At 41.2% G+C, this 27,435-nt stretch overlaps 2 protein-coding genes across 5 annotated transcripts in view; one reads left to right on the forward strand and one right to left on the reverse strand.

Moving 5' to 3' along the window:
* The window catches only part of LOC124875569 (CDP-diacylglycerol--glycerol-3-phosphate 3-phosphatidyltransferase, mitochondrial), a 35,506-nt gene extending 21,836 nt beyond the window's left edge, over window positions 1–13,670 (reverse strand). For all 4 annotated transcript variants that reach the window (XM_047377791.1, XM_047377790.1, XM_047377789.1 and 1 more), the window contains exons 1-2: window positions 13,520–13,670; window positions 4,905–5,115 (exon numbers count right to left, since the gene is read on the reverse strand). In XM_047377791.1, the coding sequence (XP_047233747.1) occupies window positions 4,905–5,115; window positions 13,520–13,635 (327 nt within the window). In that variant the 5' untranslated portion in view covers window positions 13,636–13,670. The remainder of the gene's footprint in view (window positions 1–4,904; window positions 5,116–13,519) is intronic.
* Window positions 13,671–18,203: 4,533 nt separating this feature from the next.
* socs3b (suppressor of cytokine signaling 3b) lies at window positions 18,204–25,761 on the forward strand. The gene is made up of 3 exons (XM_047377226.1): window positions 18,204–18,436; window positions 21,187–21,523; window positions 22,454–25,761. The coding sequence occupies exons 2-3, from the start codon at window positions 21,404–21,406 to the stop codon at window positions 23,000–23,002; spliced, it is 669 nt and encodes a 222-aa protein (XP_047233182.1). The 5' UTR covers window positions 18,204–18,436; window positions 21,187–21,403; the 3' UTR covers window positions 23,003–25,761.
* Window positions 25,762–27,435: the final 1,674 nt, after the last annotated feature.

Here is a 27,435-nt window from a genome sequence, read left to right on the forward strand (position 1 = left end):
CCGGTATATTACAAATGTAAGATGGTCATTTATTTTCAAAACTCAAACAGCTTGAGAAAGTTGTGGACGTAAGCACTTGCCAAACGTTATTACCTTGCTGGTAATAGCAGCCAGTTTTGCGTAAGCCTCTGACACATTTCTTACCTATCTAGACCTGGTATGTGCCTTTCACTGACAACTGCAAGTAGCTCTCCATGTCAATGTATGAAATGTTTGGCAGCCTACGCACTCATAATCTGAACTACATTTGCAATTTGTCATCTGGTTTGGGTTTAGTCCAACAATTAACTGTTGAATTTTTTTTAAAACCACATTATGTTCCTTTTAATTGCATTTTACAATATTTCTGCATGTGTCAGCATTGTTACGCTCGTTGTTTGTTCTCCAATAAGGCTGGTGGGTACTTTTTGTGAGGTCATTGCAAGCACCCTAAAACAAATCCTTGCTAACCAATAGCAGTGGAGCATGCATCTCTGTCATGGACAGGGGGGCTGGGGCTGCTGGTTAGGACTCCACTGGCTGTCATGTCAGGTGTGGAGTAGGGTTGGGTCTGGAGGGTGGCATGGAAGGGTTGCAGTGTGTGGGGTTGTGTCCTCTTTTTGGATGTGTGGTCACCGGCATTTGTATTGGCTGAGTGTTGACGGTGGAGCCGAGCTGGTTCATGTGACAGTGTGGTGTACTTGTGTGGTTGTGGGGGCATGGTGGTGGCCGTCGGCCCCAGATGCATGCCACCAGCCGGGGACCTCTTGCAGGGTGAGTTTGTCCCATCTTGGTGTGGGGCCAGGGGGTCCGTTGTGAGTACAGTGCTCGGTGGTGTCTGCTCTGTTGCGCTTGTGGGCGGAGGCTGGGGTGGCATTGTACAGGGTTCTTGCCTTGCTGTCGCGGTGCGCTGTATGATGGGGGAAGGGTGCGGAGGAGCTGCGTGGAGCGGGGCTGGGTGTGGAGCTTGCGCTGTGTGAATGTGTCTTCATCGGCTTTTCGGGGGGTGGAGCTCATCTGTGGGGGTGTGCCCCTGTGGGGAGGGGATTCATGGCGTTTGGGCTCGGGGGGATGTGTTAGCCCTGTGGGGAAATTCATGTTGGGATTCATTAGGGGTGCGAGGCTCATGGGGTTGAGATCCAAATTCATTGGGGGAGGGGGGGTTTGGGACTGCTTTATCCTGGAGAATCTCTGGTTGGAGGGCTCCTTTGGACCAGGTATGTTGTTCATGACCCCTCTCCAGATGGGGAAGGGGGTCAGGGTCTGGGCCAGGGCTGTTCGGGTTCGGGCGGTGTTTGCACTAGTCTGGTGCTGGGGTGGCTTGCCTGTCTCGTTCCCGGAATAAAGGGGAGCACGTCCTGGGCCTGGTTGCCCCTCTGGGGTATCAGTACCTGGACATATAGTTTACGTATGGGGAGTGTGAATGAGTGTGTGACGTCCATTGTGTGTCTTTACGTTGGGTGTGAGAATGTTTTTTATGTGTACGCATGAGGGTGGGAATGTGTGATTGTGACTGCGTGCGCCTGTTTTTGTGTACGGTTGGGTCTTGGGCTGCTCCCTCCCCTGGATCAGCTATTTCTTCCCCGCCACACTCCCTGTCGGTGGCTGGTGCCTCTGCCCACATTTGCATTGGTGGTTTTTGGTGTCCGAGGCTGGGTGCTTTGGTGTGTGCCAGCTCAGTCCCAGTGGCTGCTTGCCGGGGCCTGGGCCCCCTGGCTCTGTCGGGCCTCTGCTTAGGGGAGATGTGCCCCGGAGTCTCGGGTTTCTGGGTCCATGGCTGGATCTGCTCCGGCGTGGACGGCTGCCAGCGGGGCCTGTGTGCTCATCGCTGCAGTTCTCTGGTGTTTCTGCACTGTGGCTGCTGGATGGTTCCCCTGGGGCTCTCCTCTGCTCTTCTCTGGAGGGGTTGTGGTAGTCCCAGCGGTGGTCCTCCCAGGGTTCCTGTGCTCTGAGAGGCCTTTGGATGTCTGTGGCTCAGAGCTCCTCCGTGTCTGTCTCGGGTCCAGGGGGGCAGGTCTGTGGGTCCTCACACTCGTTATTGCATATTGTTATGGACAAAACTTATATACACACAAGCTTACTCACACATCCACAGAGGTTTGGGTTCAGGAGTTAACAGATACAGAGATGTTCTATACTGAGCCGCAGTTACCACCAAATTGCATTAATTAGTACCGTGCATTTTTTGGTAACATTGCTGTTTTTATACATGTTTCTACAGGTGTAGAAGCAAGCAGGGTGTTATCGTGTAATTTCTTCATCCTTCTTTCTCTCTTCCATTCTTTTCTACTTCTCTCCCTTTTTCCTTTTTGCCCGACTTCGCTCTCTTTCTTGCTTAATTGTTTTCCTTTTCGTTTCCATCTCCATTGCAATTGAAATAATCCCAAAGCAGTTCTTGGCACACAGACAACAATTCTGAGTTCTACTCTGCTGCACAGGACACATCAAAAAAATATATAAAATTTTTGGAGTGTTTTGAACTGCATCATGCTGATGTTTATTCAGGCAAAATGTAACTGGAAATATTCAATGCATTTGAAGTACCACTAAGTCCTTTATGTAATTAACAGGAGTTTTATGTGTAGTAGGCAGATATACTGAGGATTTTGTTACGTGAACTAAAATTAGATTTTAGAAGCAGGAACTACAACTTAAAACAGACATTTACATGATCAGAGTTTATATTCGTTCCTGTAAAATACAGCTTACAAGACAGCTATAATGTAGTAACAGAAGATTCAGCAGGTACTTCACAATCTCTACAATACCTTGTGTTTTATTTTCAGCTTTACTGCACTGCTTTACCCTTCAGCTCTCGCTGGTTGCTGTTTTCTTAAATGAATGTCTAAAAACCCAAGTATGCACAAACTCTGTTCAGAACCAAAAGGCAGGAGCCCATCGAAGCTGCAAGGAAAAGACTGAATTTAAAAATAAAGGCTAAATGTTACACTGACATTTTAAGAATAAAATGAGCCATCTAAATGAGGCTCTGAATAAGCCATCATGATACTTTGGTAGGCTCAATATTAAACAAAGGTCTGTGTCAAAAACAATGTACTATTATAATTAAGGATTTGGAAGATAATCTTTAAGAAAAATAATTAAACTAATTCATTACGTTTAAAACGTTAAACAAACTCTGTTGTTTTACACCACTCTGCTAATGTACCTTGCTGGTGTTGGTAAATGGTAAATGGACTGAACTTATATAGTGCTTTTCCAGTCATACAGACCACTCAAAGCGCTTTACACTAGAGTCACATTCACCCAATTGCACTCACTAACATTCACACATTCATACACCAATACGCAGTGCCTTGCCCAGGGGCACATCGGCATATGGCAGGAGGACGCTGGAATCGAACCCACAACCCTGCAAGACGACTACTCTTCCTACTGAGCCACTTTACTCGTTTTAAAACCAGTTTTGACCACAGGAATTGTTCTTGCTTACAGATAACAGCAAAAGAGCTTGTGACGGTACTGCAAAAGAACACTTTGGAAATCATGCCAAAAAGTTTTCACATGAAACCCACCCATTACTAAAAGTTGCATGGGAGTGGCTGAACTGTAAATTACACTCACACACTTACTGGTATGAGTGTAATTTTGGCAACATCCTTTTAACCAGAGCAAAGGTGTTTCATAACCCTTACCATTTGAAGTGTATAACAGCTCATTTTTCAGGTGAAACATGTCAAGCTTCTGTATTTATAATCCTCACTGAGTAAAAACAGTACATCATTGCATCACACCTTTAAATTATAATTATCCAGATGAATAATAATCACATTTTCTCATGGACGGGCTAAAGTAAAACTGAGATGTGAAGATTAGCTGTAAAAAACACCAAAGCTATGCAATTTGCTCTATTTTTGCATATTTGCACACAGTTCTTCGTTTCTGCAAGACTCACAAAGCCAATTGCAATAAATAGAAGCAAGCATGGCCATCCAGTCCTGCAGTTGCAGGAAATTTGCGACCATCTTTTTTCCGACTAAAGCTGTCCTCCCATTTTACTTCATATTAGTGGTTCTCAAACATTTCAGACCAAATCCCAATTCAGATGAACAGCAAATCAAAGCAAAACCATCACAAAGATAGGAAGATATTGTGTTAAGTTTAATTTTACAGAATAAAAAAAAACCAAAAAGACATAAAAATCAAAATTATTTTGCTTTACCTAGATTTTTTCTCCATGTGTGTTGTTAAACAGCTTTTTGTGCCATTTTGTTTTAATTTTCCAAAATAAAGAACCAGTAAACTGCATTTTGGATCAAGAGAATCTGATTGCTCCAGCAGTCTTTATATAGTCAAAACTATAAGTAGGAAATATATCTAAAGTTCCAAAACTGTAACATTTTTCATTGCCACAAACAACTAAATTCCAACGTATATACAGAGTGCTGCAGTTAATCTTTCCTGTCCACAGCCATTACCAAAGATAATGACTCTTTGAAGAAACCTGGACATGAGTCAACTCCCTTGCATGGAGTTTGCAGGTTCTCCACATGCATCTCCCACAGTGTAAAAAAATGACTCTTAGTGTAAATTGGTCTGTCTAGATTGCCTGATTGTTTTTCCTGCTTCTCTGTGTTGCTGTACGATGGACTGTTGATCCCTCCAGTGTATACCCCACCTCTTGCCCAATGATCACTAGAAACAGTTTTTTTTTTCTTGCAGCAGAGCTTTCTGTGCATTCCTATGAAATTATTGGTGATTTTAGACACCATTTTTTCTATGTTTGAAATGTCTTCATGTCTGAACAACGTCCTTGAATGAATGTGTCACAGCATCAGAATGCTGACATTTATCTTGTTTAGTTTTTCTTGAACAGATTACAAAAGCGGTGACATTAAACTGGCAGCATTTAACATGTCATACTTTAACCACACTTTTGAAATGTGTGAACAAATGTCTCGAACCTTCATTGCCTGGTAAAACTGGTCTGGTGACGTCAGGATCTTGACGTGAGCCCCCGGCACCAGGAAGGCAGGTACTTGCTCTGCCATCCATCGGAAGTGGGTGCAAAGACCATCCGAACCCTGAACTCCGGCTGACCCGGTGGGCCTGGAAACATGGCGTGGAGCTGGCTCGGTTTCAGCGAGCAGCGGAGCCAGCAGCAGCACAGCTGACCTGCAGAAAACAGGTATTGTTACAACCACAGACTTCTTTGTCTGATATTAAAATGATCTAAAAACAAATAAGCAAAAGCAGAAGAAACCTATAAAGGAGTCCAAAACTCTGGCTGAACGGTCAAAATATACTCATTATTATTGTTTTAATCACAGGCGCAGGAACCCCGTTCCAGAAGGAGTAACAGCAAAAATACAGATCGAGAAATTAGAAACATTTAACACCTCCTGTTTACAAACAGCTTCCACCAAGGCAGGAGACACATGAAATATAAATAACAGAATCATGACGATGCAAACAGTTTAATAAAGGTAGTAAAAGCAAGTGTTAAACTGGGACATGAGCCTCTCCGACTGGTTCCCTCGTGACAAAAATGTATTAATGCTCACTGTTTGCAACTAAAAACTATTCGGGCCAAACAATGATGTTGTTAAGCATGTGCAGAACGGTAGAGGGACTTCCCTGTTTGATGAGATTGGAACAAAATTATAAACAATTCATATCTTATAAAACAAATAACAAATACGTCCTCATGTCACCCTCATTTGCACAGAATTATCTTGTTTTTAGTGCAGTGGAAAAGTTATGAAATGAGATTACATACAGCTCGTAGACTTAGTTATGTCACTGAAGGCTTGTGATTTCAGATCTGCTTTCCGTAAGTTGTAAAAGATAAGGCGGTGTGATGAGAGAGACAAGAAGCTCACTTTGACCTTTGAATGTCACTAACACAGGAGGTTCCATGATATGATAGTAAAGAAGAGATCTAATCGTGAAGCAGGAAGAAACACACAAAGTAATTAGCATAAAGTGACCTCGTGGCCTCCGGTAACAATTCTCGGCTTTAGGTGGTAAGTTAACTAAACAAAGGACCCATTTGCTCTGGTATGTTGCTATGCCAGATTTCCACTGATAAGCATGCAGGTTAAAAAACATCCCTCATTCTCAGCATTCAAAGCTGGCCAAGATATCTCAGGTGACCCGACATCATTAAAAGGAATTGCATCCTGGTTTTTTCAATAGCTTTCATTGTCTGTTCAGCAAACTGGAAAGGCTGTTTTTATGTTGGTTAGTTATGACAAGACAAGGGCTACAACGATTCCTCAAATGACACGCATCAGAAAGAAAAAAACCTCGAGGCGAAATCTCTTGTCTCGATCTTTAGTTTGTAATACACTGCTCAAAAAAATAAAGGGAACACTCAAAATAACACATCCTAGATGTGAATGAATGAAATATTCTCATTGAATACTTTGTTCTGTACAAAGTTGAATGTGATGACAACAAAATCACACAAAAATCATCAATGGAAATCAAACTTATTAACCAAAAGAAGCCTGGATTGGGAGTCACACACAAAATTAAAGTGGAAAAACACACTACAGGCTGATCCAACTTTGATGTAATGTCCTTAAAACAAGTCAAAATGAGGCTCAGTATTGTGTGTGGCCTCCATGTGCCTCTATGACCTCCCTACAACGCCTGGGCATGCTCCTGATGAGACTGTGGATGGTCTCCTGAGGGATCTCCTCCCAGACCTGAACTAAAGCATCCGCCAACTTCTGGACAGTCTGTGGTGCAACGTGACGTTGGTGGATGGAGCGAGACATGATGTCCCAGATGTGCTCAATAGGATTCAGGTCTGGGGAACGGGCGGGCCAGTCCATAGCTTCAATGTCTTCATCTTGCAGGAACTGCTGACACACTCCAGCCACATGAGGTCTAGCATTGTCCTGCATTAGGAGGAACCCAGGGCCAACCGCACCAGCATATGGTCTCGCAAGGGGTCTGAGGATCTCATCTTGGTACCTAATGGCAGTCAGGCTACCTCTGGCAAGCACATGGAACCCTTCATGCCACAGCTCACATTGATGTGCCGTCCTGGATGAGCTGCACTACCTGAGCCACTTGTGTGGGTTGTAGAGTCCGTCTCATGCTACCACGAGTGTGAAAGCACCACCAACATTCAAAAGTGACCAAAACATCAGCCAGAAAGGACAGGTACTGAGAAGTGGTCTGTGGTCCCCACCTGCAGAACCACTCCTTTATTGAGTGTCTTGCTAATCGCCAAAGATTTCCCCCTGTTGTCTTTTCCATTTGCACAACAACATGTGAAATTGATTGTCAATCAGTGTTGCTTCCTAAGTGGACAGTTTGTTTTCACAGAAGTTTGACTTGGAGTTATATTGTGTTGTTTAAGTGTTTCCCTTTATTTTTTTGAGCAGTGTATATAAACCAGAACCAGCCAGAAGAGGCTCACCTGTGTGACCTGCTCATCCAGCCAGATGCCCAGGGGGAACACCCAGGTGTCCTCCTCACCCTCGCTCATGCCCTCTTCCCCTTTGGAGCGTTGCTGCAGCAGCTGCCGTCTCGTGCGGGCCGAGCTGACGACCTCCATAATGCATTTTTTTGAGCAGTGTATATAGCTTCCTACTGTTCAACTGCCTAATTTTTTCCCCCCATGCAACAATGTCTTTCATAGGGGACGGTTATTGCGGTTGCACAATAGTCATCTGAAACACTTAGGTGTGAGCAAATATGAAAGGGGGCAAATACTAGTTCATTGCACCATAAAAAAAAGAGTTTTATCTCTTTTTCTTGAGCACAGCTTTAACGTGCCAAGACAGATAATTGACGAAATAATGAGAGTTCCTATCCTTATCCGTTGAAGATTATAGACATGCTCTAATCAAGGCTGGGGCCTTTACATTTCCAAATCTTGTCTCTTTTTTCTTTGCAATTTATTAACTGTGGTAAGTGGAAGAAATCTTAGGGCTCAAATCTAAATGTGCGTTCTTTAGCTTCTGTACAGAGAGTAACTGCTAAACCAAGAGAACTACCAGATATACCAAATCAGGCCAAATAAAATATAGACATCGTGAGAGATTTGTGTAAAAGTCAGCATCTTTGTAATGTTTCTGTTTCCCAGAGTTCGGGTATGAGGGCCGCCTGGATCATACTATAAAAAATATTTTGTCTACATAGTGAGTCTTTTGTTTCTTGTACTGGAAATGCCCTGCATCATTTCCTCAAGAATTTAACTACGAACAAAACAGTCCCAAATGCACAAGACAAACATTTGTTTAATATCACAGTGTGAAACAATCTGCACACCAGCTACAGTTATTTCTGACTGCTGACCACATTTTCAGGACTTCTGTTATGGGCAGGGTTCTCATTTATAAGGGAGCATAAAACGAAAGGTTTCCAAAAAGTATTGCGGTTTTCTAAGCAACTTATGTGACGGATTGACGAGTACTAACAGGGTCACAGCGGTGAGAGCTGAACCAATTATCCAAATACTCTCTCTTTAGCACTGAATAAAACTGACAATTCTTAATAAAAACAGAGATGGTTAAACATCACAACAACTTTCTGTCATACTTAAGGTTTTAAAGTCCTTTTAATGAGATGCCAAAGAAAATGCCAGAGTGACTGGAGTTTTCTCCACCTGGTTGGATAGAGCAATGGGCACCTGAATTACAGCTTAACACTGCTGGTCAGGTGGCTGAAAGACAGCTACTGGGCCTATCTCTCATTTATAAGAAATATGGCTGGAAATATTTCTGGTCACCAAAAGGACAGAAAGTGACGCAGTGGAAACGAACTTAGCGCCATGACTTTTATTAAAGTACCGGTATTTTAAAGCTTCATTCAGCATTCATTCATCATATAGCTTAAAGCTTTTTGAATGAGATACCAGAGAAGGTGGAAGAGTAACTGGAGTTTTCCCCCACTGTATGGAGCAAAGAGGAACATAATGATTCCCCACTTGTTGGTGTGAAGTCCTGGTCAGCTGACTGAAAAAATGCAACCACTTTAGGAATTTATGTCTGCCTTTTCTGGCCTGCGAAGGACATCAGGCGACACGAACAATTGCACAGAGCCTGTAGGATGGGTGTAGTCTGCCTTTTTTGCCAGTTGTTCAAATCTCGATGTTTGTAACTTTCCAAATGCAGTGCAGGAGGCTTGCACCAAACAGGAAGAGCATGATAGAGTTTAAACCATAGTTATAGTTGAAAACCACAAAAGGAATATGAATTGCAAAATTTAAGATATACTTAAAAAAACTGAAAAGTAACACTTTTAAGGTCAAATGTATCTAGAGCTGGAAATGAGAAAGGCACTTGTTCTCTATTGTTCTTTTGTGACGAATTGTTGAATACAGGCAGGCTTTCAGGCTTTCCTCTGCAGCAGCATCTACTGTTGAAAATGAAAACTGCAGTGGGTGCTGTTTGCCTGAAGTGGCAATATAAGAAATGTTCATATTGACGATAGAACTGACTCACGTAAGGACCTGTGTAAAAGGTTTACAAAAGCCTTAACTCTTATTTTAAAACCACGGCTGGGAAGCTACAAGCGGTACATCCGTAAAGCAGTTGACTGTAGGCTAGCTACTTGTGCAGATAGCCCAACTAATTGCCAAGCTAACCTCAGTTTGTTATACTCCCAGAGTTATTCTATTGAGCTAAACAGCAGAAAGGTACAACATTCTGCACGATAAGCATGTCTATTTTAATACAACTTTTACATTTAGCTCGTTTGTCAGAATTTTTGTTTAAATCTAGGTGTCATATTCAAATAATTTTGTGCAAATCAACTTGCTCCGATCTTCAACAAATCACTGGAGAAGTGTGAGGTCCCCTCCTGCCTCGATCCACCATCATCCCACTGCCCAAGAAACCCACCATCCTAGGATTAAATGACTACAGGCCTGTAGCCCTGACGTCTGTGGTCATGAAATCCTTTGAGCGGCTGGTGCTGAAGCACCTGAAAGACATCACAGGCCCCCTGCTGGACCCACTGCAGTTTGCTTACCAAGCAAACAGGTCAGCAGATGATGCTGTTAACTTAGGTCTACACTTCATCCTGCAACACCTCGACCACCCAGGGACGTACGCCAGGATCCTGTTTGTAGACTTCAGCTCAGCCTTCAACACTATCATACCAGACATCCTCCACCAGAAGCTCACACAGCTCAACGTCCCAGCCTCCACAGCTTCCTGACGGACCGACAGCAGCAGGTGAGACTGGGGAACATCTTCTCCCGATCCAGATCAATAAGTACTGGTGCCCCCCAGGGGTGTGTTCTATCCCCACTCCTCTTCTCTCTGTACACAAATAACTGCACCTCATCGGACTCATCCGTGAAACTCCTTAAGTTTGCAGATGACACCACTGTCATTGGACTGATCCGGGACGGTGATGAGTCTGCATACAAACAGGAAGTGGATCGGCCGGTACACTGGTGTTTTCAAAACTACCTTGAACTCAACCCACTCAAGACTGTGGAAATGGTGGTGGACTTTCAGAGAACACCACCCCCATACACCCCCTCACCATCCTCAACAACACCGTGTCAGCTGTGGACCCCTTCAGGTTCTTAGGAACCACCATCTCTGAGGACCTGAGATGGTCTTCACACATAGACAATGTTCGGAAGAAGGCCCAGCAGAGACTGTACTTCCTGAGGCAACTCAAGAAGTTCAACCTTCCACAGGAGCTGCTGGTCATCTTCTACACTGCCATCATTCAGTCTGTCCTGTCTTTATCCATCTCAGTGTGGTTTGGTTCATCCACAAAACAGGACAGGTCCAGACTGCAACGAACAATCAGGTCTGCAGAGAGAATAATCAGAGCTGACCTTCCCTCCATCCAGGACTTATACAGGTCTAGGGTCAAGAAAAGAGCTGCCAAAATCTCTGCAGACCCCACACACCCTGCACATAAACTGTTTAGAGTTTTACCTTCAGGCTGCTGCTACAGAGACAGTTTCTTCCCCCAGGCTCTTTCTCTGTTGAACATTCAATAAAGTACAAAACAACAGAATGCAGATGTTGCAAATGCACCTTTTATTTATATATGTGTATATTTGTATAATGTATATAAAATCAAAACCAGAGAGCAAAGTGTACCGGAGTCAAATTCCTTGTTTGTATGTACGAAGTTGGCAATAAAGCTGATTCTGATGATTTAATGTAAGAGATAAATATACTAGTATAACGCAATACCTTGCAATTACAACAATAATTGTTGCTTTTCTGTTTTAAACAAAATGCTGTAAGATCACTTCATACATATTTATTCACTTTTTTTGGTCAATACCATAAAACCATGGTATTTTTACTCAAGGTTACCTAACCTTAATTTTATTGTGGTACATGCTTAGTGCCATACCTTGACTTTTATTCCTATTCCAAATGAAACATTCAAATTGATGCTAAGTATTTTCCTAAAGCCATACATTCAGATTATGTGAATAAATTTAAGAAAGTGTGAACGTGTGAGAAATCGCTGCCTTAAAAAACATGTATGCAAATTATCTAATGTTTGCTTGGAGCAGCACATTAGATCTTTGGTTGGGGAGTACACCTTTTCAAGCATTAATCATCTTCATTTTGAGAGTTTTTTTCAGTGTATGAAATAAGACAATGATGTTTATACAGAAAGGATCTGGTTCCATGTTGTTTTTGTCTGTGTAGTCATGCCAAACTGAATTGTTTTCTTCTCGCTTTTAACGCATCAACACCCTTAGCTTCCATTCAATTGTCCCAGATTCCCTGCGTAATCAGTTACCTCATGCATGCCAAAATAAAAGCTCTGACTGCATGTTAAAAAAAAAATAAATGCAACCAGCTACATGCTGGACAAAATGCTGGACAAAATGTAGCTACATTTCATTGAACACATCTAAACATGCAAGGGTTGTTTTTTAACTAGAATGAGAGTTGTAATATATTTAGTGATCGCACGGTCATGCATTGTAAACATTGTCTTTTGATTATCTGTACCCTTGCAAAAGTGTTAATGCCACTTTAACTTTTTTTACATTTCATCATATCCCAAATTTAACCTTCGTTTTACTTTACGAAGATTTATGTGATAAGCCAACACAAAGTAATGCATAATTTTGACGCAGCAGGAAAATCAAGATGTTTTTATAAAAACTGAAAAAGTCTGTCGTTGCCTATGTATTGAGACCAGGAAGGTAAATACTTTGTAGAACCATTTCTTAGTTTGCACCTCTAGAGGTTTTAATTTGTTGATTGTTGATTTTATGCATTTTTCTTACCAAAATAGCTCAAGCTCAGTAATTCTGATGGAGATAACATTGGTTTTCAAGTCTTTCCACAAGTAACTTGGATCAAGGTCTGGACTTTGACTAGGCCATTCTAACAGATGAGTATCATTTGATCTAAGCCATTCCATTGCATCTCTAGCTGTATGTTTAGGATCATTGTTCCTGCTGGAACATGAACCCTAACAGGTTTTCCTCCCTGTTTTTGGCTCAATCCATCTTCCTGTTAACTCTGGCCAACTTCCCTGTCCCTGCTGAAAATAAAATACATTTTAAAAAAACAGGAGACTCCAGAGCTCCTCCAGAGTTACCAATGACCCCAATGGCTGCTTCTATGATTAAAGCAAATGTTCCCAGTCTGTCAGTTTAAGTGGACAGCCATGTCTTGGAAGGTTTACAGGTCGGTCCACTTTCTTATTTGAACTGGTCAGAGTTTAAGATATTGTTAAACCCTATTTAAACATCTCCACTACCTGATCCCGGACCTCCCTGCTGTGTTCCTTGTTCTTCATCATGAAACACACAGATGTTTATTTATACAAACTATTATAAACTACGTAACACTTTCCTTCCTCTTCCCAATGATGGGCAACATTAAATAAATGTCAGTTTGTGATTCTAAAGTGACAAAATGTGCACAAGTTCAAGACGTATGAAAACTTTTGTGAGGCACAGTATGTTTCTTGCGATGTCTGGTGTTTTAAGTGGAAGCCTGTTTTAGTAGATTTTACTCTCCATATGAAACAATAAAAGGGATTACAACTGGGTGTGTTGACTGTAGCACATACGTAATTGCTTTTCCAGTCAAAACAGAAAAACGTTCAAGATAAAAGATCTATAGCATGTAAATAAATGATCAACCTCAAAATAAACACGACTGTGTTATTCAGATTAGTCATTCTACCTGCTAAGCTTTCACTAATAGAGTTGTGGTGGGACTTAAAAGAAATATGAGTTGCATAATACCTGTGATGTAGGAGAGGTGTGTGTTCTCAGTAAACTGACGGGCTATGCTTCACAATTTAGATCTACTTCAAGTTTACGATAACTTTCGGTCAAGGTTAGCTGCGGTTTTAGGAGTCCGAAGAGGGGCGTTTCGGACGGCTCCTAGAGAGATTTGCTGGCTAAAACAAACGTAAGTTTAACCGGAGACAATTAATCTGCAGGACGATAAAGGTTTCTGTAGGATAACGGTACTAAACTACTCGCGTCCGATAATGGACACATGACTGTTAGCAGGGAATGCTAAACAGCAGGACGGTCCAGTCCGATAAACACAGTTTTATCCCGGTATCTGTGTCTGAGACCATCAGTTGCGACTCTTACCCTCTCCTTCTGTCCTGAGCGCGGAACAACCGGTCGGATATCCGGCTGAAAACGCCGGCGATGGCCGGGGAGTACACCGAATGCACCAGGCTCCTCCAGGTCATGGGAGCCGCCATTGCTGCTGCGCCGAGGTATTTCAAAAACTTTATCGACACCACAGTCAGTGGACAGAGACAGAGGAGTATCTGAACCAGGGTTTCCTAAACGTTTTATATCCAATAGTAAACTCTCCAAGTACTGCTGTAAATACGGGCATTTTAATAACTATAGTACATCAGGACTTCATTTCCTGTTGTATATTATCATAGAAAAAACATATATACTGCTGAAATAATTGTATTAAATAAATAAATAATTCAAAAAATATTTACATAGAATGTATTAAACAACACAAAAAACGTTTTTCTCCACTGTCTAGCATTAAATCAAACAAAAAATGTATTTATGTATTTATTTTAAGCATGTAAACAACATCTCTTTACATATTTATACACCCATGTGCATAGACATACACATTCCCATAATAAAGGTAAAGTAGTTGTAACAAAATGCACAACATTAGAGCCCGTCTTCGTTGAAATGCAAATTTTGAAAGGAATGGAAGGAAGTGTACAGTTCTTTAATCCCAACCCTTTATTTCAAGTAAAAGTTATAGTACTATAATAATTTTAACCACTAGTTCTGATTAAACAACAAGACATAGTTGCTAAGTGATTGTACCATTCTTTAAATTGTATGCCTTTTCTTCTTTGTATTTCATGAGAATCACATCTTTATGTATCTGTTTGAACTGTACTGAATTTCTTCCAGCGTTTGACTCCACACATAGTAACACAAAACCCTTCTAGGGTTTTAAGGTTTCAAACAAGAACATGCATGCTGGTCAACTCTAACGTTCTTTCTACGTTAAATTAGCCAAGTTTTAAAACTTTCATAAGCTACATTTCAAGAAGGATTCAATGAGGCAAGAAGACATTAAAAGTTACACAACTCCTGTCAAAAGTCACAATTTTCAGCTACTATAAACAAGTGGAGCAACCCTGGAAGTCATTATTCAGACTCAGAAACTTTAAGTTTTCCTTATCAATTGTAATTTCAAAATCACAAATATCTGTTGTTTAAATAAAACATGATGATAACTGCAGTAATTAAATGTTTATTTGTGTTCTATAACAATTTATTTTTAAATTAGCCTCACTCATAGTACTGTAAACTTGCTACAGTGTTTGAACGCATAAAATGCTCAGAAATATGCTGTTATTAGCTTCTGTTGTTAATAGTAGTTACTAAAAACCTAATTAAGTAAATCCCACTGAGTGGACTTACTTCTCCCATCGAACCAGATAGTTACTCAGGTCAGATGCACTTTACATTTTCAGTTTTGAAATCGGAAAGTCATTGTTATGAACCGTTTTCAGTGAAAAAACGTGGGACAATGTAAATAAGAGTCCCATGTCCATGAGAAGTATATAAACCACTATGATGTTTTTAAGACTGGAATTATTTTAAGATGGCAAAGATCTGTTTATTTTTTGGCCTTCCTTTGACTAGCCGTTAGCTGGAACACCAATTTCTGTGTCATCAAAGTGAAGAGGCTCAGAGTATTATCTACAGGTAAGATAATGACTGCATGTAGCTTCTTAACAGATACACACTCCAAAAGTTCTGAACTGTCCCCTTAAATTAAAAGTAAGAAAAGAACCAAAATGTGTACACGAAAAAGGTATTTAGAGATGCATTCCATTGGCATTCTTTTAATCTCTGCCCTCTGTGTGACCTGTTAAATATATATATATATATATATATATATGTTGTAAGCAGTTTGTTGGGAGATGCCGGTGGATGCTATATGATACAACTGCAGGTGAAGTTTGAAGAATTAGTAGCATTGTTTCATCCACTTTAAAACCCCACAGTATGATGCAACCACCACCATGCTTTGACAGTTGATTGCAGTCATTATAACAAAATGGCTCTATCTTTGTCTCTTCTGACCATAAAACCTTTCTACAGACTACATGTGGCTTGGCCATGTGGGCAGGTGCAACATTGGCTGGTTACGATGTCAGTTCCTGTTGATGTAAGACTAGCTGCACTGTGAAAAGTGCTATTGGTGTTTTAGCAGTTTTTTGCTTAATGTAGAGTTGAGCCATGACTGGTTTCGGGGTTGTTCCCGAACATCTTAACCAACATCTAAGGGAAATCTTCTAGACCTTGGCTGAATTGAAGTAACGTGTACTGATCTAGGGTTGTATAGAAATGACTCCTAAAGGCTTTCCTCACCTGTTTAAATCCACAGTTCTCTTGTTTTAGATTTTCACAGGATTTCTTGGACTTTGCTATCATTCCGAATATTGATCAATACAACAGGTGCTGTCAAACAATTCTTTTTTAGGTTGGCAAAGAGAAAGTACCAACTGCAGTCAACCCCTATAACCAACAAGAAGTTAATAGGCCTTGGCCATTTCAAGTTAAAAGACGTTCCAGATCTATCAGCACCACTAAAAGATTATGTGAATGTACGTATTTGAGTCCAAATGGATGACTTTGAGACTGTGTAGATTGGAGAAAAGCCTAAATTAATTTAAACTTATGTACCCAATTCTTGTTTTTAAAAATCATGTAGGTTGTATGTTGTTTAATTATTTCAACCTTGGAAAAATCAATTAATTAATCTATTATCTATACTCACTTGTCCTTGCATGGTCGCAGAGGGGCTGGTGCCTATCTCCAGCGGTCCTTGGGCAAGAGTGCATCATGGCTAAGTCCCAAATCTATCAAAGGGGGACAGAGAAACACACACAGGATAAACAACCACAGTCAATTCTAAGGACAATTTAGATAAAGCAATTAACCTAACAGTAATGTTTTTAGACTGTGGGAGAAGGGTTTAGTACCCGGAGAGAACCCACACATGCCCAGTGAGAACATGCAAACTCCATGCAGAAAGACCCCAGACCCAGATTCAGGATCTTCTAGCTGTGGAAACATTCTGAAGAAATATTTCCACTAGAAATGTATGATATTTATATTGTTTACATTTGATTCAATAGCCCTGGAAGTTGCTTGCTTTGCATGTGTCATCCAAACACAGAAGGATTTCAAATGCAGGGCTTTACCTTGTAAACGGGACAGACTCTGCTGGTTGTTGCTCAAGAGCACTTACAGTAAGCCAGGCACTTCCTGGCAAAGCACAACAGCCCAGAGGGACTTTATCCTTATCTTTATACAATTGCTGGCCTATGATCCAGTAGATCAGATGTTTTTCTTTTTCATGCTGAAGCGTTTTGATAGTGAATTGAAAGCGCGATGCATTTAATGCTGGATAATTTGAAAATATGTTTTCTGTATCAAGGTAAGGCTTTATTTATTACTTTATTTGTTTAATACTTTTTAAAGAAATTTAATATTTTGAATATTTGCTGAAAAATTGGAACTATTTTTGAAAGGTCAGGTTAATTAACATTTTATTTAACATTAAATGCAATTCTATAGATATTTCTCTATATAATGTATAATGTAAACTTTCAGGCCGAGGGTCAGCAACCAGTTGTTTTTGATCAACTGAGGTCCTCTCCATTGAACCTTCTCATGGAAACCATTTTTGATTAATCTGTTTACTACTGTTAAGAACATAGAAGCAGCAAATGAGGTCTGTGGTGCTTTAAATGTTGTTGTAGGTTATTTTGTGAGCTCCTGGATGAGCCACTGATGTGCTTTTGGAGTAATTTTGGTAGGCTGGCCACTCCTGGGGAGGTTCACCACTCTTCCACGTTTTTTCCATTTGTGGATAATGGGTCTCACTGTGGTTTGCTCGAGTCTCAATACAGATTTGGCTTTGTAGCTTTCTTCCAGTCTGACAGATAATAACCTTTTTTCCTCATATGCTCTTGCCTTTCTTTAGATCGGGGCATAATGGGCTTTTTTGATCTTTTGGCCTACTTAGTGTTGATGGGTTCTGTTTATGTGCTTTCCTGATTGTGCAGGAGCAATCTTGCCAGAACATGACTATTGAAACTGAACTGCAGCTTTCCAATAATGTTGTTAATCACAGTACATGATTCATTATACCAAGGGCTAGATTGGTTTGGATTGCTCTTTTCCCTTAACAAATGAAACCATCATTTGAAAATATCCGTTTTGTATTTACTTAGATTATAACATTAAAATATTTATCTAAGCTTTTTTTTTTTATTGTTTTTATATTTATATCAACTCTTGGTGATTACCGGTTTGGGAGAGCCACTGTGAAGGGATTACATTATTTTAAAAAGAGTGTTTTATTTTATATTATTTTGTTTGTTTGTTGTTGGGTTTTTTTTTTGGTTTTTTTATAAAGGATTATATTTTCACAGACTCTGTAAAATATTTCAACCACATATCCTGTTTTAAAAATTTATCAAGGGAGCGTGATTTTGTTTTATTGGGCCATATGTGAAGCTTTTAACTTTTTCACCTTGTCGAGAAGGGAACCCAGTACCAGGAAACACAGCGCCAAAGGTCACGCTGATTATTTATTGGCAATCTGCCCGGGCGCGAGCACAGCCGCTTGTTCTTCTGCGTGCGCAGCGGGAGCGAGCGCGTGCGCGGGCGCGTGCGTTGAGTGCGTGCGTGTGTTTACTGGAAGACTGGACGGAGGAAGGGGCGGAGCCTTCCTAAACATCGGCTTTTTACTCACACTGGAAACAACCTCCGGTAACCTTCCACACACACACACTCACATTTCTCACACGGAATCTCTCCGGCCGCATTCCTCCGCTCTCACATCCAAACCCCACGCGTCTTCTGGGGGGGGACACTTCTCTTTGGATTTTAATGCCTGAGTTAATAATTCAGCTGGCACTACTTTCGGGTAGTTTGCAGGTATTTTCCTTGGGCGACAAGCGGCTGCGGTGCGGACTTCAGCACATCCGCAAGGTAAGTTGTGAGAGGACCACTCAAGAGGCTTACTGTTCGGTTCGACAGAAAGCGGGGAAACAGTTCGGTGCAAAGCTTGTTTGAGGACAGCGGTTGTCATGTAGACCTTACAGCTGCTGGTGGATTAAATTTGAGCTTGTTTTATAGTATTCTGGCTAAGGGGCGCTGAAGTTCGTGTCCGATTTATTATTTGCAGTAAAGAGCTATTTTAATCTTTTTAAGGAACCTGAGCTACCTTAGACCGGTTGTGGTTTCAAATTAATAACACAGACCAAACCTGGCCCGGGTTATCCTACACTGAGCAGAGATTCATTTAACAAAGTTTCCAAAAACTCTGAAAAAGGGGGATTTTAGTGCAGTTTTGTGGGCATATAAATGATAAAAGCACCCAACTTAGTCAACAGTTTCACAATGTGTTTTAATTATTCAGGTTTATTACATCCAAGTATTGTGTCTTTAAATAATCATAAAAATCAACCCTCTTCTCCAGGGGCTCCTCCAGAAAATTGGAGTGGCCAAATGGGGACCACTAATAATCTTGGACTGGCATTAAACTGCTTTATTTAGGTACATGGTCCGTGTGTAGTAGGTACGTTAGCAAACATTTTAAAAGACCTATATGTCAAACAGCTTTAACTGAAAAAGTAGTAAAAAAGATTTTAACTGATGTATTTTAACAGTCGAAATTCAGGTTATATTTGTTAAACCTTTAAAAATCCCTAACAATAGCTTAGTTTCAAAAAACGTTTTAAAATATTGCCATGAAATGTCCAATAATTGATTTTTAATCTTTTTAGTAGTTAGTATAAATGTCAATTAACTGGCGTACAGCAGTGTAGTCCATCCTGGGGCACATCAAACCATCCTTATGATATTGTTATATATATGGTCTGATACTCAAAAGTAGCACAGAAACTGCACAAATGCACAAAAAAATACATTAGTAAATACCTTTTGCGACAACTTGAAGCTTATTGTGTGCCAGTTTAAATTTATGGTCATTAAAAATATGCACATAGGACTGTTTAAACGGGGCGGGCCACAATCCCACTACCTCCAGCCTCCACTTGGTGGCGCAACTACTTACCTTGGAGTTTTACAGTAGACCAAAATCCACTACATAGTATGTAGCATAGCACCAAAACAGTTGATTTTTATTATTTAGGTACTAAAATAATGATAATCAGAGATGAAGGTGGCCATTCCCCCATCCTGCTCTTGTGAGTTCAGTAAAAAACAGATACAGGTTAGTGACATATGCTTTGATGAATTCCTACCTACCTGCAGTGCATGTTTAATCATTCTGCGGAGGAAAAAAATCCAAATTTGTCAACACTGGAACCCGCGGGGCTGACCTCAAAAAAATTGGAATCAACCAGCAAATCAGTGCACCAGTCAGTCGGCTAGAGATTGAAATCGTCCCAATTTTCCCTTGATTGGTACTCTATTGGTGCTTGGCAGGTCAAATGTTTCATCTGTAAGCACACCAACCAGCAGCATTTACTTTGAGACATATTTTTGCAAAATAAAATTTAGATAAAGGTTAGAAACACATTCTTTGATCTTGTAATTTCTTCATTTTCTACTGGAGTCAACGCTTTTATCTCATTTAAGGAACCTGCAGCAGTTTTTTTCTCTTTTATGTCATTGACTTTTGGGAAAGAAAATCGCCACAATTGGCTGGCCAGAGCTCATGGGAAACTGGAAATAAGTATCTGCCAAGAAAAGCCCGATTGGTGCAAAGAGGTAAACAAAACTGTAGAATAAACACTTGCTGGTAGTAGCTTTCTAGTGCTTATTGCTCAGAATAGGATACATTTTTACAATTCTGCTTGCTTTAGAGTAACACAGATATAACAAACAAATGTTAGCTTTTTAATTAGGCTGACAGCACTGTTAGTTTAATAAGGATGCTGAGGGACAAGCCAGACTGATGCATCCCTACAAACGATTGGCGTTTTTGAGTTTGGCATTGAAATCACCCTTTTGTTTGATTTTACAGAAAAAGTAGTTTCAAATCCGTATTTTAAAGAATCTCTTAAGTGAAGAATAATTCTGTTCAGGTTCAGGTTTTAGATTTTGTGTTGAAGTCTATCAAAGGGGCTTAAAAAGAGCGAAATGAAGTGCCGCTGCGATTCGTACGCCAACTTCGCCCCCCTCTCTGTACCGTTACGGCGCCTCCTGCTCAGCCTCACCGTCTCTCAGCCGTTCCCTGTCCGGTGGAGCGGGCGTTACAATGCAGAGGATCACAGCGAAGCATGCTAGATTGGGTTCATTATTAATATTATTATTTTGTTCCAGTAAAACCGGAGGAAGCCCCCACCCCCGGACAAGGATAAAGAGTTATTCAGTGAAAGAGGAAAGGGGGGAAGGGAGCAGAAAAAAAGTGTGCCGGACTCTTTCACTGTGACCCCGATTCAGAAATCCCTTGTTGCGGTGCGCCGATCGAAGACAATTGAAAGCAATCAGGATCCAGTTGCCGTCTGGCTGCATGCTGCAGCAGCGAGTACGCTGAGGATTCATTTAAACTAAATATAACCCGGTCCTGCTTCATGCATTTGTCACAGCCGCCATAACTGCATTTTATGTGGGGTAAACTGAGAGCTGGAGTGTGGCAAAGTGCTCATTTGTTTATGTCACTGTTCATGTGGGAGTGTAAGTTTCCAGCGTGGCTCTATGTTTGCTTGTCATCAGCCTATATATAGATGGAAATGCCTAATCCCTGCTCCATCCTTCTCCTCTTTCTCCAGCTGTGTTTAGGTGCTCTCTCCCAGCCCCTCTCTGGATGCATCAGACCCTTCCTCCCCGGGGCCCTGGACCCGGCTTGTGACTCCACCAACTTCACCCCATTCCCCCTCCGTCTCCGCTCCCTCTGCTCCACACTCACCTCCACCTGTCTGTCCCAGAGCTTCTGCTCTGGGCCCCCTGCCCCTCGACCAGCGGGCAGAGGCAGGGGGCCATGGCGCCATGGTAGTCAGGCCCCTCGCCATGAGCAGCGTGACCCCTTCGGAGAGCAGCAGGATTCAGGGGTCAAACTTAACCCCGCTTCACTACAAGCCCTTCAGCTCGCATGAACACTACCAGCAGGTCAGTCAAACCAGATTGTTTCACTGGGTTCCTACATTCTGTAGAGCGTGGAATTTGATTTGTTTTCTAGATCTCAGTAAGTTTGGAAAAAGTTTTGCATTTTCAGATTTTATTTGTTTCCACCTAGTCTACATGTTTTATCCATCATTTGATCTATTGACCGATTAATCCATACTTCAGTGATTCCATTCATTTATCTGTCCACTCATTCTTCGCATTCAATAACTCCATTATCCATCCATGCATCAATTTGGCCATTAACCCATCTGTTCTGTCATTCTGTGCCTCCATTTGTACTTTCATCTTTTATTAATTGGTCCTTCCAATCATCTGTCCTACCGACCCCAAAAAAGTTTGGGGTGTACTTACTTTTGGGAGATATTAGGATGGCACTTGGTGCCAATACTGAAACTGTTTTGGGCCAGTACTGGGCCACCACTAGGTTTTAAGCTGCCGTTGTGCTGGACCATGTGTGGGATATCACTGGAAAACCTGATCTGGGTCATGTTGGCCAAGTGTGACTGCATTGCATGGGCCAGAACTAGGCCAGGTCTCTTTTGCTTTGTGGGTTCTGGTTGTCCAGCATTTTTTTTTCTTTCAATCCATTTGTATCTTATATGTTTGTCTACTGATCAAGTTTGTACTTCTTCAATGCATTTTTCCATTCAGCTTTTTCCATTCATTTGTCCATCTGTTCATCCCTGTGTCCATTGATTCCTCCGTTTGTCCATTCATCAGTCTGTCCATTTTCCCATCAGTGATATCTGCACATCAGTCACGTTTGACAAACCGTTTATTTTTCCTTCTGTCAATCTGTTTGTAATCATCCATCCATCCATCCAGTCTTTGTTTTTTCCAGGTTCCATAATTAAATCCTGATTGTTAGAGAGGTTAAGGTCTAAAAACTCACAGTCTTTTTATCTATTTCAGGTGATGAGTTCTCATTGTAAACTCCAGGAGAGTGGCTTTTACTGGGGGGCCATAGGGGGTCGGGAGGCCAACTACCTGCTGCGCACTGAACCCCCTGGCACTTTCCTTGTCCGCGATTCGTCAGACTGCCACCACTTCTTCACACTGTCTGTACGAACGACTCGAGGAACCAAGAACCTGCGTGTCCACAGTGAGGGTAGGGGCTTCTTCCTGGAGCCAGACCCCCAAAACACAGAGGAGCTACCACAATTTGACTGCGTGTTGAAACTGATTGCGCACTACATGGGGAAAGGGTCGGACACGGGACGGACCAGGGATGGGGCGAACGGAGGAAAAAAAGCAGAGAAGGGAGGCACTGTTTATCTCATCCACACCGGTGGGGAGAAAATCCCGCTGGAGCTGCGGAAGCCCCTAGTAAATTCCCTCTCGTCCCTGCAGCACATGTGCCGGAGGACGCTGAACGGAGCGGGACTAGGAGAGCTGGAGCGGACTGATCAGCTCCCACAGACGCTCAGAGACTTCATGGAGAAGTACGACGCTCCTATCTGACTGACAGGGAACAGTGCAGAGCGGTTCTCAGAGCTGATCAGACTGAGCCTCACATACAGAGATGAGGTTGCTGTGACCAGTATCAGCAGATTTCAGCGCCTTCTTATTTTTATTAAATCGCTGTTGGACTCTGTCTACGTAAGCTCCCGGATGCCGGAGTCCGATTTGGGTAACCGACGATTACCTCGTCTGTCCTGCCTTGGGAGAACCTGACCACTAGTGTTTTGTGGCAGATGAAACCAGAGGTCAAAGGTCAATGTTTCCTATGACTGACTCAGACGCAGAGCAGAGCCTCGAAGAAGATTGTAAACGATGGTGGGATGCCACTGCCGCTGACGTTGGTGGGTTTTAATGCTCTTAAAGAAGCAACGTCCTTATTTTTCCAACACTTTGGATCACAAGTCAGAGAGACATGGGGGGGGAGTGAATAAAGGAGGAGCTGCAGAGAAAAGGCAAAGTCCAAACGAGAAGAGAGAGGTAGAGGGAGAGAGCCCAGCATACAGTATTTGTTTGTCTGAGTGTGTGCGTTGTGGTTGTGCACATATTTCCATTCCCTTTTCCCGCAAATGTTGCCACATAGAGGGGAGTGGGCTGGCCATGCACACTAGCTCCACACACACTTATGCAGGTACAGGCCCACATGAAGGTTTTGTGGGACAAAGAAATTCATTACAAAGCGTTTCTTCTTCTGCTGTTTTTCTTGTTCCTCCTTCGTTACTATTCCCCCCCTTTTTTTTTTCTTGTGCTTTGACAGCGACAGAAAACAGACCACAGTCGCCGAGACAAAAGCTTGTTATTGACACAAAGCCTTTGGCAAGGGACCAAACAAAAAAAGAATAAATAATTTTTATCCAGACTGCAACGATGTAAAGATCGCTGGAGATTGGCAGTAATAATCCTGGGGATGTGGAAGGAAGAAGGGTGGGAAGATGGAGGGGGAGAAGAGCGGGAAATGGGATTAGGAAAGGGGAAACTGAAGGAGGAGGAGGAGACATACTGGTATACAGCTTGATAAAAACACTGATTAGATTGATGATGCAGTCCAACAGGATGTAGCTTGTGTAAATATAACGGCTTTGGCTCATTCTGAAACCAGATCTTTTTAGAACATTTTAGCTAGAAATTAAACAATCTAACTTCTATTTGCCAACACTGATATCTGATTTATTTTTTGGAGGTCTGACCTGCCAGTTCAGATATTTTTTATTATTATTGTAGGACTACAAGACAAACCTATTTGTGTAAATATTGTCTTAATTCAGCAGCTGAACTGCTGCAGGGTCAGTGATACAAACCCAAAGGAAATTTAAGGGATTATAAGTTTTTCCCCCTAATTTTTTTTCTAAGAAACTCAAAATCCCATCAAAGGTGTGATGTTTACACAGCGAAAAAAAAAAGTTTAGTTTTGATGCATTTAATGTACAAAAAAAAATTAGATGCACCTATTGATCAGCTAGAAATTTGAATCAGCTGATTATTCCCTTAGTTAGATACAAGCCAAATTTCTGATTTTGTTATTTTTATAGTAAGCCTAAAACAAAGATTGTCTATTTGTGTAAATGTTGTTTTAGGTCAACAATCAAGAGTGCAACAGGTTCATTTATAGAGGTAGCAGTTTTGGATCCATAAGGAAATGAATAGATTGCAGCATTAAACATTATAAAAAGGTAATGACAAGTGCTTAATGCATAAAGGAATTATGTTGCAATTTTTTCAGTTTCTGTTGGATTCAAACATATTACCTCAATCAACCATTTGTTTTCTTTAATGTCTGAAAGTCCTTTAAAAAGAATCGCAATTGATAAAAATCAGAATTAGCAGGTCAGACCTAAAACAAAATATTGAAAATTGGTATCGGCCAGGAAAAGCCTGAGCAGTGCACCCCTGCTGAAAACAAATAAAAAGGTGATTTTATGCTAATTGTGACCTTCAGACCACATTTGATGGGGTCCCTCTTAAAAACTGCAATAATTGGTAGAGCTGCACCGATCAGACCAATTCCAATTTTCACAGATCCCACTTTTTAAAAAAATACTAGTGATGACTTTCATTAAACTAACAGTAGATGCATATGAATCTTATTTTTCAGACAGATTGATATTTGCATCTCTAAGATTATCAATAACAGATTTCCTTTTGAGCCTTTTGTGTTGAATTATTTGCCTGCTCTCTCTCTCTCCTCTTCCTGCACCATTCATGAAGGAGTTAGGAGGGAACTTGCTGTTATTTGGACTGTTTATAATTTTTTTTGTGCCTCTGGAGAACATCAAGGGAACAAAAGAGTTCCCTTAAGAGATTCTTAAAAAATGCCTTTTGTAAAACTAACTGCAAGACTCAGATTGGACCCATATTTTTATCTTTTTGTTGTGTTTTCCTCATGCTCATACTCACCTGTGATCCATATTGGAGTGGTAGCCTCTTTTTTTACATCATGAAACAGTGTGAGTTCACGTAGCCACAGTGATGCACATCGTTTTTTGTTTTTTTTTAATGGTCAGATCTGGGTCTTACTGTCTTGCATCAAACACCAAGTTCTTACATGTTGTGCTGCAGCAGTAGGCTGCGTGTGTGTGAATCATTTGTCTTTTATAAAGACTCACTTGCAAAAGGCTGGCCACTAGTCTGGCAAAAATACAAGCTGTAATATCTGCAATGTCAAAAGCATTACATAATAAATGAAAAAGGAACATTGCACATATTTATATTTCTAAAATATTTCAATAATTTATATTAAAGAGCACTATTTTTACAAAAGCCAATTCAATGTGTCCTGTGTGTTATTTCCTCACTGTTTGCCTCCTGCGCTGCTTCTCCTTTTCTCCCCCCTGAGTCAATATTGACTGGATATGCTTTAACTTACTGTAATGTATTGTAAAGTAGTCTGTATTCCAGCAATTCCTGGCTTCACAACAAGATTATTTACTGTCAGGTGGGATTGCCTAGCTCTTCAAAGACGTGTTTGTACAGTCTAAGAGTGGGTTTCAAGTGGCAGAGAAGGACGGCCGCACGTTTAAAGGCTTAAAATTATCGCAATCCTCACTTCTCGTATTTTCAGTCGAGCATTGTGGGTAAATTACATAAGCATCAGAGTGTTTAGGAAAGCTGATGCTGATTTGTGAGCCACCCTGTGATAAAGGGATTCCCAGAATCACAGAGTCTGGCAAACCTTTGACACAGCAGTTAGTGTGCAGAAAGCTGGCTTTGGGTTGGACTTGACTGGAAAAGGAATGCAGCAGGATTTTATACATCCTGCCTAGGGGGGGCTAAGAGAGAGAAGATGGTGTCCTCTGAGGAGTGTGTGTGAGGTCAGAAAGGTGAGAGCATCCACGTGGACGAGATTTATGACGAGCTGTGGTTTCAGTCTCAAGCCAGGGCCGAATCTGTGTGTGTTAAGTGAGATTGCTGTTTTTAAAATTAAGCAGGAGGTGAGTTTCTTCATTTCTCAGCTCCCCACCTCCACCACATCTTCACACACACACGGTTCCCGTTCCCTGCATACCTTGTGCTCCATCTGAGGCTGGCTTCCAGGAAAGAGGCACTTTAATTGAGTTGAGTTTTTACGGCTTGCCTGGTGTTAGTGTGTGCGTACGAAGAGTGAATGAGTTGTCTCCGCATGAGGGACTGTTTGTGTGCGATAAATGACAGAGCGCTGATGAGAAAACGGTTTATTTCTTCAAGGAAATTCATGCAAAATCAAAGTCGGGCTGAATTTAGAAACATCTGGGAAATGTGGGGTGTAATCAGTAAACATATTTCTCTAAGTCTAGTTTTATGCTTCAGGACAATAAAAAAGGTACACATTATTTAAATTTAACCTCAAAATGAAAGAATCACCACACTTTTCTTTATTAAACCAAAAGCTAAAATGATAAAAGATTTGTTACAGGTGAATCTCAATGAATTAGGATATCATCAAAAAGTTAATTTATTTCAGTAATGTAGAAATTGAAACTAATGTCAGGTGGATTCATTTTACACATTATCATACATCTCAAGGGTTCATGTTGATTTAGACAATTTTGCATTCAGTTTCTCAGAAAAAATGAATATTACATAAGCTCTATAAAAGGAATTTTTAATACAATAATGTCAGCCTGCAATAATTTTGGCCTTCAATGTGTCTGCATTGGTGGATCTGTCTCTCATCTTCCTCTTCAATTCAATTCAAAAATACTTTATTAATCCCAAAGGGAAATTAAATGTTGTTGTAGCTCATATTATGAAGGTTTCCTCAAAGAGCCGTTGTAGATGCTGATGGCTGTGGGCAGGAAGGATCTCCTGTAGCGCTCCGTCTTACAGCAGATCTGAAGAAGCCTCTGACTAAAGACACTCTGTTGTTGTAGGACAGTCTGATGAAGAGGATGCTCAGGGTTCTCCATAATGTTCTTCATTTTATGAAGAATCCGTCTTTCCACAATGATCTCCAGAGGTTC

The sequence above is a fragment of the Girardinichthys multiradiatus genome, chromosome 10 (assembly GCF_021462225.1).
Source record: "Girardinichthys multiradiatus isolate DD_20200921_A chromosome 10, DD_fGirMul_XY1, whole genome shotgun sequence".
Taxonomy (NCBI): Eukaryota; Metazoa; Chordata; class Actinopteri; order Cyprinodontiformes; family Goodeidae; genus Girardinichthys; species Girardinichthys multiradiatus.

Excerpts from the sequence above, each read along its gene's own strand:
- socs3b (XM_047377226.1), top strand. The coding sequence starts at position 21,404 with ATGGTAGTCAGGCCCCTCGCCATGAGCAGCGTGACCCCTTCGGAGAGC. Across the intron at positions 21,524-22,453 it reads CGCATGAACACTACCAGCAG|GTGATGAGTTCTCATTGTAA; the intron begins GTCAGTCAAACC and ends TATCTATTTCAG.